The following is a 17,870-nucleotide window of genomic DNA, read 5'->3' as shown; positions in this document are numbered from 1 at the left end:
GTCGTCAATGTCGTTCTCGTCCTTGGAAAGAAAATGTATGTATGATTTTCTAGTGCCGGAGCTTTGCGTCCGTTTTTGGAATATATGGGATTCGTTGAGCGGCTGTGATTGGCCAGGATGATGTCCGCATGTATTATGTATACGCCACGAACAACTTGGGATGACACGGCAACGAGGTAAGAGGCTGAAGAATAACTAACGACGGCCTTAGATATCGTATGGTCTTTTTTTTATAGCCCGATTGATTCAAACTCGTCGTAAACTTGTGCGGCGCTGTTATGTACCTAGGTAGCCAGCTGGGTGGTTCGTATAGGTGATACGGGTGGTGCGTGTAAGTGGTTTAAAAAGCGTTGTCGAATTTCGGGTCACTTCGCTTTGTCGACGCTTACGTCTTCTTTTGCAGTTATATTTTAATACCAGCAATAAAGTTTCCATCTTGGTGTAAGATGGCGGATGGCCAAGACGTTATGTAGTTATGAAGCTGGCGCAATCAAAGCCTTACTTCACATCATGCTTTTGCCCAGAGCTTTCCATCAAGTAATTATGTGTCATGGAATTGAGACGGACTGGGCCCGGCCCCTTGTAGTGACTAGTTACAGCGCAAACTCTACAAGTTACAGAGGACAAGGCCCTCAAGCTCCTCCACTAGGTTGCAGCGCTCACAGGGGGTCCCTCAGCACGTTTTCAAGCACGTATTCAAGCGCTGGTGACTGATTTGTCTCCCTTCGGGCGTTTCTTTTTTCTTTTTTCTTTTTTTTCCTTTGACGCCTTTTCTCGGTCCAATCCTTTTAAAGTCTCTTGTACACGTTCAACTACCAACTGCCAACAACCCCTTGGCGAAACTGAATTTTACGTAAGCGGAGACCTTGAAGGCCTTACAGACTCGGCTAGATTTAAGGGGTTTTTTAGAAGCACTACTAATAAGTAGTAGGTACCTATTTTATGGGCAAAAGGGGGCGCCAACTACAACTAATATTTGGTTAAATTTCCCACACAGTCGGCCCTAGCTGGTTAAAAAAAAAAAAAAAAAAAAAAAAAAAAAATCGTACAAGATTTATTTTACACACCTTACTATGTACCAAAGGTAAATACCTACCTTACACCTCCATCCACAAACTCAAAACGCGGCGGATGCCCCGCAGTCAGCCCTGCGCACAATACGGGGTCGAACACGTACTTGCAGACATACAACACCTTATAAGGTTAGCTGAGGAAACAGAGCAGCTGATGCAATTCTTACCATGTCACGGACAATCTAGGATCAAGTAATACTACTATTTCAACTACTGACAATGACGCCTTCGTCGGACGTTTTGATACAATGGGGAACTAACACACCGCCGCATTAACTCATGAACTTGATTCATCCCTCTTGGCTCGTTTGGGAAAGAGACAACGCTTTGTGGATGGTGGAATCCTTGACTGTTTACTACTACCATAGGTAATGAATGTATTGTACCGTGACCCACTTGATCGAAGCCATCGTGAAAACCCGATGAACGTATGATGGTTGCTAGAACCACTAGAGAGTCATAGCAAAGCCACGACCCGATGGGTTGTGGACCGTGTTACTCGATCGTTACCCTATGATATCCACAGCGGCGCGTCCGTTTGCCAAATCGGGCCCCGGCGGAAGTGGGCGAAAGGCCTGGAAGAGGTCCGAACCAGGTTCTAGAAAAGAACAAGGAAAAAGGAAAACAACGGCAATAGAGATCGATCAACTTCAAATCTGAGTGTCTTCCCCCTGACCAACCTTTTTTCGACATAGACTTGTGGAACTTGATGGAACGTGTAACTCCAGATGTCTCTATGCAATAACAGGTACTTTGTAACATTGTATCTACCTTAGGTAGGTACCTTCAACTTCAAAAAACTTTGAGCTGGACGATTCTGTCCAATCCAACTCATCCCGTAGATCCACAACTTGTCACCATGAGGTACTAGGTTAGGTAGTGTAACAACGGTACGTAGTACATCTATTTTTAAGCTGTGTAACAGCCGCTTCGTGACCACAGGAAAATTATTTTTTCCCTTTCAATTAAAATTAATGCGGCGGGGCTCGCCGAACTCGAGTTAAATTGTGTAGTGTATCCTAAAAGACCCACCTGGTCACAACTCCTGAAATATTTTCACTTGTATAAATTTTCTCTTAGCCGTCTCAACTCTCCACCATATCCACCATATCCACCCTCGCCAACTAAATTTTCATGTCTATGTGGATATTAGATCCCACTATTTTTTGTGAGCCGCAACTTGCCGCCGATCTATTGATGGGAAAAAGACTTTTCCCTAGGTGACGGCGAAATGGAAATGGATTTTTTTTTTTTTCTTTTTTTGTTCGTGTGTTCACGATGCTTCGTGGCGGCTGTTCGATTCCCTTTCTCTTCGGCATAGTTGCTATGGAGACATCGCTTGTCATGGGCTCGCACGGGTCTTGAGTACCCAATCGTCAACATCGATTTTAGATCAACGGCCCTACAAGACGGGAAGGTGATGCCAAGGGTGATCCATTCCAATTTCTTGACCTAACAAGGACCTAACACTAAGTATACGTATTTTATGGTCAAAATGAGATCGATGACTAACAAGGTACAATTAGGAGGCGGCGGCGACAATGTTACGTCCTCAATAATAGGTTTTACGAGTTACGTAAAACCTTGTCCTTATTCGAAATGCAATATACCCCGGGTAGACAATGTTTGAGGAAATCCCTCACTTGAATATTTTTACTACTTCATCTATTGTTCCGGTACATACAAACTGATCGTTGCTAGAATTTTGACAGTGAAGCCAAAGAACCCTCCTGCCTAGACCGCAATCGCCTTTGCGGGGGGCGGGGAACGCGTTCCCGCTCAAAGCTTGTAAGTCGATCCGATGGGACCGAACTTGATGTTGCTGTACGTAACCTTGGCATTTCTAAATTTTTCACGGACTTGCTCGGGCTTGCTGCCGTCGACATCGCATTCTCCGCGAGCAACTCCCGGCTCAGACGGATCGCGATCAAGGGGATATCTCTGACCATCCAGCCAAAGCATGTTGGCATATGCCTGTCAAAATGTCAATTTATACTCTAGGGGAAAAAAGAAAAAAAAAAGGAAAGGGAGGCGGTATATTGCACTTACATCATCCCAAACAGACATAACCAAGACCATGGGCTTGCCCGTAGCTTCACCCATCTTTGTTAAACCGCCCATCTCGTCGAATCGCTTGGTGGAATTGAAGACGTCTGCAGCAGCATCTATTTACAAAGGCTGAGCGTTAGCGATATTCGTCCTATAGTAAGTGCTGCAATTATTTGGATAAAACATACCACAGAAGCTGGCGTCGATCTTGCTGCCATCAGATACATATTTAGACTTGGGGACTTCAAACTTCTTGCCGTCTTGGATGAAGTATTGCGAAATGCTGTCTAGAGACGTGCCTGAGCCGTGGAATTGGGTCACGACGGTGAACTTCCTGCTAGTATCTATGGTCTTTCCCTTGCCATAAAAGCCGGTGTTACCGTGACGGAACGGGTTCAAGTCGCATCCATCAGGATCACAGCTGCCTGCATATCGGTTGTCGGAGTATGTACCACCGCAGTCGGTCGTCTCGCAGACGAAGTATCCATCCTTCTGGCATGGGTGAGGTGTCAACGCGAAAGACATGCTGTTAGCCTCCCAGAGGTCCATTTCAGCACAGCAGGCCCCTTTGTTACCGACACCAGAGTTCTGGTCTGTCGTCGACGGTACCCAACCTTCGGAATTAGCCTAGAAGAATCGTACAGTTAGTCAATACTCTGTTTGGATACTGGGATTGCTTGAACATAGCCTACCTTTCCACTAATCCACTTGAGATCTCGAGCGCATTGGGAGTCGCAGTATCCGGTACCATACTTCGCACCAGCCTTATTGGTGGGGTAGCGTGCCTTTCCGCCGTCCTCGTCCATAGAGACGAAGTATACGGCGCCATTTATGCCACAACCAAGGTCAGCATTCTCAACGTCGAAAGCGATTTCGTTGCCATTGGCCGTGAACGTCTGGTACTTGTCTGCACCGTTCATGAGGTATAGACGAGATCCGATGTTAGTGCCGTATTGGTGGTCATTTCGGAACTTCAGAGTCACAGCATTGCCGGAGGTAGTCACACCGTATGTGCCCGAGTAATCCGCACCCTCGATGGCGCAGTTCTTGGTGCAAGTATCAGCATCCGGACATACGGTTGTGTCCCACTCATTTCCGGTGTAGCAGTTCTGGTAACCATTTACCACGTGAGTCCATCGCCAGTTGGAGTCAATAACGACCTCACCGTTGACACTGGTGCACTGGCCTGCTGCGGTACAGCGTTGCCAGGTAACCTTGGGATGCGTCTCAGCGGTCTGCGTGCCGACTTGCTGGGCACGGCCTAAGGTCAGCAGAGTCGCCAAAGAGGCGACAGTAGCTTTGTTGTGCATCTTAAGGAAAGAGATCTAGCAAACGGTAGGTGATATGCTGGGCCGGTGTGTTGGGGAGGAAGTTCAACGCTCGTGGCTGGCTTGCTTGAAATTCCAATTTGAAAATGACGCGATGAAGCTGCCCTTTTATTTCCATCGCGAACGCAGCTACGCCTGGATAGCCAATGCATTTACATGGGCCAATGCAAGACTAGATTGTAAACAATCTTGTACAAGAGGGGAAACACATTCCATGGCCCAGAGTCTTGAGCGAAGATGGCAAATCAGATTCAAGTTCCTTAAGCGCGACTTCACAACTTGGCTAGGGACTGAATTCAATTGAAGATAGCAAGCAAAGACTGGGAATCCACACCTTCCACGCGCAGTTCCTCTTCGGCTCAGACGGGCCGGATTCACGAAGACTGCGGATTAAAATTAGCATTGGGTGGGCGGATGGAGAAAATCTTCAGAAATCATTGACTATGGCAGCTCGAAAATTCCATGGCGCCTTCTTAACGCCCAGTCATATGATGATAATTAGAATGTGGGCTGCAGAAACATCAGATCTCAGCATGCACCTCGGATTATGAGAGCGGCTTCTCGATTCATCAAAATCGGACCAAATACATGATACCCAGGCTCCGCCAGTAGTTATTTCATAATGTGAACTTATTCTCATTACTTTAGTAAGTTATACTTTATTTGCAATATTAAACTTTAAGGTCCTAGAACGGACGAAGGTTCATCACCAGATTTTGTAACGGTTGATCTTCTCTAAGATTGGTGAAGATCAGCGTACCCAGTAACCTGGATTTCACGCTCCATCCCGTCCGTTACTGGGATATAGATTGAGAATCTACTTAACACATGCAATCTGACGCGGGAAGCAGACCGGGTATCCTTTCCGGTTGTTTCTTCATACCGAAATCTTATCTTCATAAGGCTAGCCTCCAACCTTTTCCCCACGCGGGCTTTCCCCAAGTGCCCGCCTCGTTCGTTCTTCTTCGTTCCCGCCCCTCTAGGTACTCCAAACTCCTCCAACAAGCTTCTTGACTAACCCCCTTGGAAACTAGCTTTCTGTAATGCCGGACCCTTCAATTCCGCGATGGGACACCCTAATTAGGATAATGCCGAGGACTTGGGCGCCAAATCGATTACTCCGCAGAACGAGCGGGCAAAACCTCACGATAGGAGACTTTGCTCTGGGCAGAGCCTAGGCCAAGACAGCCCCGTCGATGCGAAAAGGATCATATTATACCACCTACCTCTTCAATGATATAGGTGATGCAGGAAACTCCTGCTTAGTCGCCAATGTTTCTTTCCTCGTCCCGTCTGCGTTAGGTAGACGGGAAGCGGTCCCGGCGTTGGCGCTAAGGCATCACTACCAACAGACCAGCACCACAAATCCGCACAGGCCTACTATACCAAGAAACGCTTGTTGTCGACTTCGTGGTACGATGAGGCGACTAGCTAGTATGTAACGAGTATGGGCGCGGCCTCATACCTACCTACATAGTAGGTATACAACGTCCGAACGTCATGTGTCTTAATTCGAGCTCTTCACATTGGACCATACGAGACCGTTTCCGGCTCCCACCGCCGTCGCGTTTCAATAGGTAGGTAGGTAGGTAGTGTAGTTCCACCTAAAGAGGAGAAATTCTCCACATGGTTTACTTCGTCTCGTCCGATGTATGCGCGCGTCATCATTGAAGCGTTAGACGGAGGGAGGCGCTGGGCGAATATAAAAACCCTCTCTTGGAAGAAAAACTTGTTTTCCTAGGGAATGTCAGGCTTATCCTAGATCTAAATTACTAGCACTCGAATATATATCTTTACGAAGAGCTCGTATACATAGGTACCTACCTGTTGACGTTCTTGTACGACAGAACTGGCACGTGGCTGTTAAAAGATCGGTAACGTGGTACGGCAGGCGATCTGGGAAAGACACGTGTTTGGCAGGCATATTTTATTTATTTTAAATTTCCAGGCCCTTTTCTTATATTAAGTACCTCATGTTAGGTACCTAGTGACTTAGCCGGCCACACCTATACCCATTTTGAAGCAGGGATGATAAACACATTTCAAGCATAAGTGAGGTAGCTTACAATTTTAGTATGTGATCATCGATCGAGAGCGAAAAGCGTTTTTGAGCCGAAGTCCTATATTCTCAATAACTGAGAACGACAAAGGCATGTGTATTTGTATCTTGAAGGCAAATTTGATGGTTTCGAAAAGTGTAGGTACCTTAGGTACTTAATGCTCTATCTTATGACTCAATTCGCTACCTCCCATGGGGAAATATAAATATGTGCTTGTACCTGCAGCTTGCGGGAATAGTCGTACCGGGTATTTTGGTAGCATCGATAAAAAAAACATTTATTAAGCTCGTTCCTCTGTTAATACCAGGTTTTCTACATTGATATAACTTACCTAGTATGAGAGTGTCTAAGTTACTTTCCTATGAAATAGCTTCCTTGTTTTGTTTAGTTCATGCGTACCGAATGATGGGATGGAACATGATTGGTTGTTAAGGTATATTACCTTAGGTACCTACCTCCTAAGGTAGCCTTACAGGGCTATTATCGATAGTGTTCGATTGCGGGGTGGAGTGGGGGGCTTCTAACTTGAACTTTGAAGGAAACGTGGTAAGTTCATTGTGGCTTGACATAACAAGAAAAGCATCAAAAAAGTGGCGTGTTCTCTGATACTTCATGTTCCTATTAACACTTTGAAATACCATAATAAAATGATATAGTTGATATAATAATAGTCAAGAGGAATAGAATTTATTTATTTATTTATTATTGTTGCTATTAGTTGTGAAATTTATTGTTGAAAGACAATGTGCTTGTATAAGTTACTGTGTAGATGTTCTTCTACAAACGCAGTTATAAGGTTAGGAGGTAGGTACGGTTATGACGATGTCCTGCGGCTGCGGCTGCGGCTGCCCCGAGCTCGCCCGTGTTAGGTATTACTCATTGACCGACCGACTTCTTGATGACTCGACCTCGACAAAATTTAAAAAAATAAATTTACTCAAAACAAATAATCTTTACCTACCTGTTTCAACTTCACCTGTTCCCTCATCTGTATCTATTATTGATACTCCATAGCGTATTCAACACCTGTACATATAATTATTCTCCCATAGTCACTCTCAATGATCATTCGAATATACTAAAACTAATAATAACAACTCCACTTGCGAGTCTCGAAATAGCGGCAAACATGACGAGTAAAGGCGCGAAACAGTTGCCGCATGAACGGCGAAAAGGGGAAGCTGTATGTCCAACTTTGCACATTTATCATGTAGTTAATTGAAATATAATCGGCTGACCTCGCTCTTAGGCCCTAAGCGACTTTGCTGAGTTCGTTGAAAGGCAACAAGCGTTGCGCTATCCGAGCGCCAAAGGTGCCAACCATGTTGAGCACCACGAAGAGCTCGATATTCTCGACTCTCTCAATTTAGGCGACTCTGAACCCCAGGTACCATTGCGCAACCTCCTCCTTGCCCCTTCCGACGACACAACAGCCCAACAGAAGCTTTCCGAATACATTAACGAACGACTCCTGGAAGGTCATGGCGAGGCAGTCTTCGATTTGGGGTTCGAGAATAACGGTGAATCAATGCGCCTTACCCGTGACGAGTGGGACATCGCATTGGATCGATTAAAAGGAACAGCCAAAAAGACGAGTGCGGATTGCGACGTATTGCTTACAAAGAATGTTGGCGGCGACGTCGAAGCCGAGTCAACAACTGCAGGGAATCAGAGCAAAGACACAGACTGCACTGGGAAAATATTAATACGGCAGAATCCTCCGACAATAGAGCAGGTTATCGAAACGAGAATAGCTGTTGTTGGTAATGGTAAGTTAACTTGACTTTTACATTCAAAATAAGGTAACTCTACGGACGACCATACTAAAGCTTACATACAGTTGACGCCGGGAAAAGTTCCATGCTTGGGGTCTTAGTTAAAGGAGATCTCGATGACGGGAGAGGTAAGGCACGTGTCAATCTCTTTCGTCATAAACACGAGATCGAGACCGGCCGCACAAGTTCCGTCGGGATGGAAATCATGGGTTTCGATACAATGGGAAATGTGATTACATCCGACACCCCTGGGAGTAAGTAATAGGAAGCCCACTATACCCTTATACCCCTATTCTACTATTCCCCTATTCCGCTCTCGCTGTTAACTGTGCTACAGGAAAACTGTCATGGGAAGAAATTGGGAAACGGAGCGCTAAAGTAATCACATTTACTGACTTAGCTGGCCACGAACGTTATCTGCGGACTACAGTCTTCGGTCTGCTGTCTAGTAGCCCCAATTATTGTCTGCTTATGGTCGCTGCAAATAATGGGTTAATCGGTATGAGTAAAGAACACCTTGGTATAGCCTTGGCCTTGAATGTTCCGATCATGGTTGTGGTCACCAAAATTGATATATGTCCTCCGAATATTCTGGAACAAACCATCCAACAAATCACCAAAATTCTGAAATCACCAGCGGCACGGAAAATGCCCATATTCATCAACAATCGCGAAGAGTGTATCAACACCGCAACCCAGTTTGTCAGTCAGCGAATATGTCCCATATTCCAGGTTTCCAATGTCACCGGCGAGAATCTTAATCTCGTTCGCACATTCTTAAATATCCTTCCGCATCACGGACGGTATGACTCGGACGCTCCTTTCGAGTTCCACGTTAATGATACCTTCTCCGTTCCTTTCGTTGGTACGGTAGTAAGCGGTATTATCAAGTCAGGGGTAGTACATGCCGGTGACAGCGTCCTAATTGGTCCGGACTCGTTGGGTCAGTTTACTCAAACTAGTATTCGGTCCATCGAGCGAAAAAGAATCGGTGTGCCAGCAGCGTCTGCTGGCCAATCCGCTAGTTTTGCATTGAAGAAAGTACGTCGGAAAGACGTCAGGAAGGGAATGGTGGTCTTACCAAAAGTCGAAGGCCAGCCACTTCCTAAAGTCTACCGAGAGTTTGTCGCCGAAGTCTTAATTCTCTCGCATGCAACCACAATCAAAACAAAGTATCAGGCTATGCTTCACGTTGGACCGGTCTCGCAGACCTGTGCGATAATTGATGTCGATCGCCCCTTCATACGGACTGGTGACAGAGCGACTGTAGCATTCCGGTTCGTCCTGCGGCCAGAATACCTGGCCCCGGGCGATCGACTTCTATTTCGCGAAGGGCGCACTAAAGGCTTGGGTATTGTCAAATCAGTAGGGTACGATCCCAAGAAACCCCTAATGGCTAGCCAGTCGGATGGTAGTGCCGCGCAAGAGCCTGATGAGAACCAGGGCTCCACAGGAAGAGGCATTGCGTCGTCTGCGGGTGTGAGGGTTGGCGCTTAGAATCAATCATAAGACCTAACTAGCGGTCCTCGCTGCAGAACTATGCTCATCTGGGGAGGTCGCACTATAGTGTAAGAGCTGGGGTTATCTCTGGGGAGTTTCAAACGAAGTCATTATTAAGATCCGTCTCGTTATCAGTTCACATAATGCTTTAAGAAGATAAGAAGGGATGCATCAGGGTTACCAGCGGAGTTGGGCGTTTTACTACGGGGGTTTGGGGGAGCGTAATGGTTCACCCTAGATACCCTCAGACATTTATCTTATTGTACTTAACTTATTTCTAGCATGGAACATATCCAATCGTTTGCATAGGGGTTTACCTATAACCTCGTTTCTACTACTCCTCTCTGACGTTTTCCGGCGTCGCTTGATAGTAGGTAGAAGCTAGACCATTAGGTCATTTCGTATTAACAACACTACCTAGGTAGGTACCTTATGTGAAGGCGTTAATATCGTGAGCTAGGGATGTAAAACGTCTATACCACAATGCATATTCTTGGATGTCACTTACGTATACACGGACGCCTGTTTTAGTGTGGAGCTTCAAGGAAGAGGCTCAAGATTTTATATAATCCACGGAGACTTAATTGCAATAGGCATTTAACATGCTATGTCCTTTTACTCCTATTGGACCACAAAATGGTAAAAGACTATAATAGGAAATAGCCCACCTTAAACCGGGAATATAAAAAAAATATTTCGGAGACTTTTTTCGTAAGCGGCTCAAGGATGGTCCGGGTATGCTACGTCAAGGAGTAATGGGGGAGAAGCCTCGGCCTTTTGCTAAGAGAACTAAACTTCGGCATTCCCAAAACCTTGGTATCTCGAAGGCTTCGGATTCTACGAGGAGCCCGTTGAGCCCGTTGAGCCCGTCGTCTCTATAACACTGTATCTCCTTCCCTGCCTGCCTCCCTACGCGTCCGGAAGGACAGCCGGGGCTTGGCTTGGCGCCCTTTTCTCGTTTACGGCGAAGAAGGTAAAGACGAAGGGTTTATATGATCACTAATCAAGATAGTGGAATCGAGTTACTTACATAAATGACGCGACAGATGGAGTTTTTGGTCAACCAATAGATTAGGTAGATATGAGGCTATCGTGGATTGATAAATGCCTAACTGGGGTTTAGACTGCCGGCTTGTGCTTGCGTGCACCGGGACTTGCGAGCGCCGGGACCAAGGCATAAATCCCCTAGGTACTTGTATTGTGCGCCACGAGCGGGTGATCGACCGCTGGGATCATGATTTGGCCTACCTAGCTTAGACGTGAAGACCAGCTCGGAAACTACGGCCGGTTATTGGCTGAGACCTGTTCGTCGAAACAAGGCCATGCGTATACGATGGCGGGAGCGGTCCAGGCCTTGTCGAACTATGAATAAACTCTAGGTACCTACCTGTTAGTTGCCTCATGGTAGCGGGGGTTACTATCCTCTGTGGGTAGGCAGGTTAATGCGTCGAGACATGGTTCTTGGGATTGGTAATAAAGTATGCTGCATTGCCGTTGAAGAATTGCTCATGATGGCTCATAATGACTTGTCAGCATTGGGTGCCCTGATTTCCGGTATATATAACCTTGGGGTATCTCCAGTTTCTGGGTGGTATGAAAGGTTCTGATCAAGAGAAAGCAGAGACTTGACTGTAGTAAGACCTCTGGCACTCATAGTTCACCATGGTGTCTGTTTTCCAAATCCCGGATCATATCAATATCCCCCTTATAGGGGCTGCATGTGTAAGTGACAGACCCTTCAGTCCTAAGTTCTAGTCGGAAGCTTCAACATTAATGGTTGTCCTTATACTTACATTGTAACTACCTAGGCAACCCTCTACATCGTATGGACTCTATTTTACCGACTCTTCTTAGATCCTTTACGCGACATCCCAGGGCCATTTCTTTGGCGCTACACCAGTCTGCCGCGGCTTTACCACGTGGTAAAAGGCGATCTGCACACCAAGGTTCGAGAACTCCATGATCAATACGGACCAATCATTCGAACTACGCCTTACGAAGTTATCTTTAACGACCCCCAAGCGTGGAAAGATATATACGGCCACCGAGTGGGCGATGCATCAGAAATCGAAAAATGGATGCGTAAGTAAACTTCCTGAACTCTTGTTTCCATATTGTGACTCTTAAAGGTGTCTTTTTACCTATCTCTAGCCTACAGGACAGTTTACTAAAGGCAAATGAGATACTATATAACTCTGCCCTTCACATCTGTGACTACAACTATGACTACCTGTTATAGTTGAACGAAACTAAAACATATGCAAACGCTAACTAGGTGCTTATAGCGTTCTACAAACCGAACACCGACCTACCTGACAACCTTCTCATTTGTGACAGAGCGGATCATAGTGTGATTCGTCGGCAGCTTTCGCACGCGTTCTCTGACAAGTCGATGCGAGAGCAAGAAGAGCTGATCAAGGGATACGTGGAATTATTGATAAAACGATTACACGAGAACGCAGACAATGGCAAAGCTCCCCTCAATATGCGCGAGTGGTATAATTGGACGACATTCGACGTCATTGGCGACTTGGGCTTTGGAAGCTCGTTTGGCTGCTTGGAAAACTCGGGCGTATGTGACCCTCCACACCATCCATCTCCTCAACGCCATCCTCAACTACTTAACATAACCTTCAGTCATCTCACTTCAGGGGAAATTTTACTGACTTATCATATGTAGTACCACCCTTGGATCAAGCTCATCACATCTACCTTCCGGGAGAACTCCATATTCCAAACCCTGGGCCACCTCGGCTTGAACCCGCTAGTCAAGTATCTCTTCCGCTGGAACGTGATGGCCAAGAACAACAAGGACAGCCTCAACCTGGTCGCCGAGACGCTGGACGAGCGGATCAAATCCGGCCGCGAAAGACCGGACCTGATCGACTCCCTGGTCAAGAAGAAGGACGATCTGGGCTTGGACTTCGGCAAGCTCGTCTCCAACGCCAACTTGTTGATCGTCGCGGGCTCGGAAACCACCGCCACCCTGCTCTGCGGCGCGACGTACCTCTTGACTACTAACCCGCACGCGCTCGCTAAGGTGACTGAGGAGGTGCGCAGTAGTTTCAGTAGTGATGAAGAGATCACGCTCACGTCCGTTGGAAAATTGCGCTAGTAAGTGTCTTTATCCATTGGTGCCCTCTCCTATTAGCCAGTCCAGCATCGTATCGATCACTGATACAGAGGAACAAAAAAAATAGTATGCTCGCGTGTCTCAACGAGTCTCTGCGACAGTACCCCCCGGTCACTAGCGATCTGCCCAGGCGCATACCCAAAGGAGGCGCCACTATCGTAGGGAAATTCCTCCCCGAAGGCGTGAGTTTTACCTACCTAATTTACCTACATGCCAACCTGCCTACCATTGCGTGTGATCACTACCTTAGGTAACCTACCTTAAGCATATATTTATACTAACCTCTTTCTCTCAATTCCCTTGCCGCAGACTATATGTTCGATCTTCCAGTGGGCCATCAACTACGACCGGCGGTGGTGGAAGGACCCGTACCGATTCGCGCCGGAGAGGTGGCTGGACGACCCGGAATACGTGCACGACCGGCGGGACGCCATGCAGCCGTTCAGTCACGGCCCGCGGAACTGTATCGGGAAGAAGTAAGTTCCAAGCCATCTAGATCACATCCAGCCCATTTACCTACCTACCTACCTAACCTAAGTACCAAAGAGTTCTTCTGCCATCATATTACCTAGGAAGGCAGACTGTGTGTGAATGGGGATGATGTATTGAGTGCTGACGCATGGTGTTGCATTAGTCTGGCGTACGCGGAGATGCGCCTCATCCTCGCCAAGATCCTGTTCAACTTCGACATGGCGCTCGACGAGTCCTCGCGCAACTGGACCGAGGACCAGCGGTCCTTTACCGTGTGGGAAAAGCCGCCGCTGTACGTCTACTTGACGCCCCGTTTCCAAGAGATCGGGGTGGGAGGTAAATAATCCAGTTACACATAGGCCAATACCCATTGCGAATGAACCCCCTAGGTACCTAAGGGAAGGTTGGCTCAGGGTAGATAGGTAGGTATAACCGGATGGACATGATGGACATGGCTAAGACTGGGGGTGTTCTCGAACAGCAATTCGTACAGCTTAGGTGTGGTTTGGACAAGCACGACAGGGGAACTAACTAAATTGTATATTGAACTCGGGCTATTGAATGAGCTCGAGTAGGAGGTATTGTTTCGCATAACAACACAGGCGAATTCTTGGATTCCTATACCTTAGGTACCTCCTACCTACCTATGTTTATTGTCAGGGGTATAGGGCAAAAGGGCGGATAGGGGCACCAGGCCCACTAGGATAGGTGTATATAAGGAGCACGCTGCTCCCTCGAAGGTGCTTCGAGGGACAAGCGCTAACAGATCACTACTCTACACTGCATACTTGATACTCTACGTGCTACTGCTCCGTATTCACTCGATGTACGGACATACATCACGGGATCCCTCTAACATTTATATTCGTACGCTACTTAAATGGATATGCCCATGCAGAATCAAGGAGCTTTAACGAAAGTCTTCACCTTGAATATACTAGTTATCGAATACACTAATCTGACGGTGGAGTATAGGTGGTAACATAATATATAAGCAGAATTGATGTGTATGAGAGGTAGTTCTTTATAAGTGAGCAGTAGGTATTATGCTTCTAAAACAATTCAATAGGAGTCCTGTAGTTAGTATGAATTAATTATAGGGTTTAACAAGTGTGTGTGTATTGTCTATTTAAAAGAAAAGATTTTTTTTCTTTTTTTTCTTTACAAACAATCACTCAACACTGAAGAAGAGCAAGGGAGCCACATCCGTGGCTCATGAGTGGCACACTCACAGGTTTGTTAGATACAGGAGACGAAGATATCACTGTCATACATGCTTCCGTAACCTATCTTGGGCCTGTGGGATGGCCTTGCATCAGCTAAAACGACTTTACTAAACTAGAGAGTTTAGTGTTATTGTATAAATGAATAAATGAATAAATGATGGTATTTAAATATGCAGGAAAACATATTGGGTTTAAGGGATAACACGCTCAAAATCTCACGGTATTCGCGTGCAACCCCCCCTTTATTTTACTTGCATGACTTGAAAATTATCATCAACGATGTCACGGTTCTAGAAGTCTTCAAACTTAATATAGTTGAAATTTTCGATTCATTGTACATTTGGTACACTCATCCATCTCGTCTAGCCGTTATCGCATCATCCAAACCGCCTGTATCGAAACTTTTTATATACACGGTAGAAGATTTATATCAAAACAAAAAAAAATATTATCGTAACACCTCTTTCACCCAATTTGAAAACTCCATTTGTTTGTTTATTCGCTTGTTTGTTTGGACACCAGTCCCCGTCTATTTGCTCGTGTCGACGACGTACCGACCGGCGATCTTGCCGGCCTTCAGCAGGTCGAACACCTCTTGCAGCTTGCTGAGGCCGACGACCTTGTAAGGCGAGGAGACCAGCCCTCTCCGGAAGAAGTCGATGGCCTCGGCGGTGTCCTGGCGGTTGCCGACGTAGCTGCCCTTGATGTTGATCATGCGCACAACGGTGTCGAAGACGGGCGCCTTGAGGTATGCGCCTGCGGGCATGCCGACGGCGACGATGGAGCCGCGGCTGCGCACGTACTCGCTAGCCTGTTGGAAGGGGCCCTCGCTGACGGCGAGCAGCAGGACGGCGTGGGGACCGAAGCCGTCGGGCGTGGCGGCCTTGACGTCTGCCACCACGTTCTTGCTCTTGGTGAAGTCGATGTAGTCCTCGGACCCGAGCGACTTGCAGAGCTGGCCCTTCTCTTCACCGCCGTCGATGGCGATGGTGTGCAGGCCCATGGCCTTGGCGTACTGGATGGCCAAGCTGCCCAGACCACCTCCGGCACCGACGATGGCGACCTGCTGACCGGGCCTGGCGCCGGATTCCTTCAGCGCCTTGTACACCGTCAGACCAGCGCACAGGATGGGCGAAACAGCCTCGAGGCTGACCTCCTTCGGGATCCTGGCGACGTGAGCCGCCTTGCCGATGGCGTACTGTTGGAAGCTACCGTCTACCGTGTAACCGGACAACAAGGCGTCGGGGCACAGCGATTCATCAGACGCCTGGCAGAACGAGCAAGTCAAGCACGATCCGTTCAGCCACTTGATACCGGCGTAGTCTCCAAGCTCGATGTCGCGGACGAGCTCACCACGAGCAACGACAATACCAGCGCCTTCGTGCCCACCGACGAAGGGCATCTTGGTGGGAAGGGGCCAGTCGCCATTTAGGGCGTGCAAGTCTGTGTGGCAGACACCAGAGTACTTGATGTTGATGAGAACCTCATCAGGTCCTGGCTTGGGGACAGGAATCTTCTTGTATACGACGGCTATTGGATGTTGAGTCAGTCACTGAATTAAGTAAGGCGGTCTATAAATAGAGGGGCGTTATGGTTTTTTTTATGTTAGGGTAGTAATGGAGGTTACTACTTACGTCCGCCGGTCTTTTCGCAGACCTGGGCCCATTGTTCAGTCGGGATTTCAAAAGTCGTCATTTTTCTTTTTTGAGGACTCGTTAAGACGAATGATCGAGGTCGAAATGATAATGATGGTGATGATGATGAGATGAAGGGTGTTGTTGGTCTAAGTTTCGGAAGTCTATTCAACTTATATCTAAATTGTCTGATGATGATGATGGATTTGAGAGTGTTTGAGGCGACTTCCATGATGGTATAAATAAGCTTTTCATTGTTACGATTCAGAGTTCACATCTTAAATTAAGTAGCATCGGCCAATAGAGCTCGCGCCCGCCCGCGCAGCGTGTCGTTGATCTCTCCTTGCGGTGGCATGCTTAACGTCACCTTACCCCTCTCATGACTTTGCACCACAGTAATACAATGGGTCTCCTAGGGGAATCCATACCGGCGTACTAGGAATTCTTAGAACGAGAAACGGGATACTAGAACGGGATCCTTGTTGCCGGACGAATCTAGAGTTCTAGCTAGGCCGTATCCAAGAGTATTCAAAATACGGAGTAGCCCGGGCCAAGGTGGAAGTTGGTTGAGTGAGTTGGTTGAGTTGGTTAGTACGGCGTACATAGTAAGGATGGGATCGCCGCAGAAGACCAGTTTAAGATGTGAGCATGTCAGGTGGTTCACTTGCTTATGTGCAGATTGTGGTACCGGGCGGAGCAAACGGACCAAGCCGCACCACTAAACGCGAGAGAAGTTATTTTTCTTTGTCCGTGATAGTCATCATAGCCCCCCTTGGTTAACTTGGTAACTTGGTAACCCCTTAGTTAGCCCCTTGGTTAGCCCCTTGGTATAGGTAGTCTCTTGGTAGCGCTGCATAAACAACAACAATAGCGTCGAGCCTTCGGCCGCGCGGAACTCCGCCATTCCCCCGTGTCGATTCCGCTTCAAGTCTTTGGGGTGCATATTGCATCCCTACAATTACTACCTAATTCGTAACTTGCAGGATTCAAACGCGGGGAAGTTGGGGAAAGACGTTCGCTAAAACCATCCTTTGGTCCCATTCCCATTCTCATTGGATTATTTACCATGCAGATCTCAGGGTGTTGCAGCGTAATTAGTTCTGATACTTTTGTTACTTTGGTGGTTTTGTTTTTTCGTTCAACCAAACCTTCCCCAAAGTTTCTGCAGAGTCGAGGCCAAGATTGAAAGCTCTAGACTCGGTGGAATTTTATGGAATTTTCAGGTTGATCATATGATTTTGTCCAAATGGGGTGACGGAAGCGACAGGGGTTTGTCTTATAGCAGCTGTTGTACCTATCTAGCACCTATCTAGCACCTATCTAGCCCTTATCTAGCAGCAAAATAAGGGGACAAGCTGTGGGCAACTATGTTGTCACTGTCAGCCCACATCCTTTTAAGCGGAGACGGACCCCTTCTTACTATGTAATGCTCAATTCCGATAACAACTTCTCGACTCACTTTCTCGACTTTCTCATATCCGGTGGAATGGAAGTGGATGCTGCATCATGTGGCATGTGGCATTTTTGTTCCCTCTTTCAGCTGAGGACATTCTATATTCGTGTTAGGTCCAACCCATCCCAACCAAATCCCAGCTCATCTTCAAATCGGTCTATTATTATA

General features: G+C 47.0%; 4 protein-coding genes across 4 annotated transcripts; 2 read left to right on the top strand and 2 right to left on the bottom strand.

Annotated features, from left to right (window-relative positions):
* Nucleotides 1-2,852: 2,852 nt before the first annotated feature.
* F4812DRAFT_466679 (glycoside hydrolase family 7 protein) lies at nt 2,853-5,007 on the bottom strand (the record flags this gene model as incomplete). Its single annotated transcript, XM_047938566.1, has 4 exons — nt 3,815-5,007; nt 3,311-3,749; nt 3,123-3,238; nt 2,853-3,047 (listed from the first exon to the last, which is right to left on the bottom strand). Exons 1-4 carry the CDS (start codon nt 4,430-4,432, stop codon nt 2,853-2,855), a joined length of 1,368 nt encoding a protein of 455 aa, XP_047787545.1. The 5' UTR covers nt 4,433-5,007.
* Nucleotides 5,008-7,381: 2,374 nt separating this feature from the next.
* F4812DRAFT_440166 (P-loop containing nucleoside triphosphate hydrolase protein) lies at nt 7,382-10,122 on the top strand. Its single transcript, XM_047935127.1, has 4 exons — nt 7,382-7,693; nt 7,760-8,279; nt 8,351-8,539; nt 8,623-10,122. Exons 1-4 carry the CDS (start codon nt 7,640-7,642, stop codon nt 9,780-9,782), a joined length of 1,923 nt encoding a protein of 640 aa, XP_047787544.1. The 5' UTR covers nt 7,382-7,639; the 3' UTR covers nt 9,783-10,122.
* Nucleotides 10,123-11,447: 1,325 nt separating this feature from the next.
* F4812DRAFT_466673 (cytochrome P450) lies at nt 11,448-14,025 on the top strand (the record flags this gene model as incomplete). Its single annotated transcript, XM_047938565.1, has 7 exons — nt 11,448-11,507; nt 11,594-11,867; nt 12,071-12,357; nt 12,466-12,899; nt 12,986-13,100; nt 13,228-13,394; nt 13,553-14,025. The coding sequence occupies 7 exons, from the start codon at nt 11,448-11,450 to the stop codon at nt 13,731-13,733; spliced, it is 1,518 nt and encodes a 505-aa protein (XP_047787543.1). The 3' UTR covers nt 13,734-14,025.
* Nucleotides 14,026-15,144: 1,119 nt separating this feature from the next.
* Nucleotides 15,145-16,310, bottom strand: F4812DRAFT_462072 (alcohol dehydrogenase; the record flags this gene model as incomplete). The annotated part of the gene is made up of 2 exons (XM_047937975.1): nt 15,145-16,145; nt 16,250-16,310. 2 exons carry the CDS (start codon nt 16,308-16,310, stop codon nt 15,145-15,147), a joined length of 1,062 nt encoding a protein of 353 aa, XP_047787542.1.
* Between the last annotated feature and the right edge of the window lie 1,560 nt (nt 16,311-17,870).

This window comes from Daldinia caldariorum (genome assembly GCF_022478825.1).
Source record: "Daldinia caldariorum strain CBS 122874 unplaced genomic scaffold F4812scaffold_16, whole genome shotgun sequence".
Taxonomy (NCBI): Eukaryota; Fungi; Ascomycota; class Sordariomycetes; order Xylariales; family Hypoxylaceae; genus Daldinia; species Daldinia caldariorum.
The sequence above is the reverse complement of the archived record's forward strand: the minus strand, read 5'-3'. Positions and strand labels throughout refer to the sequence as shown.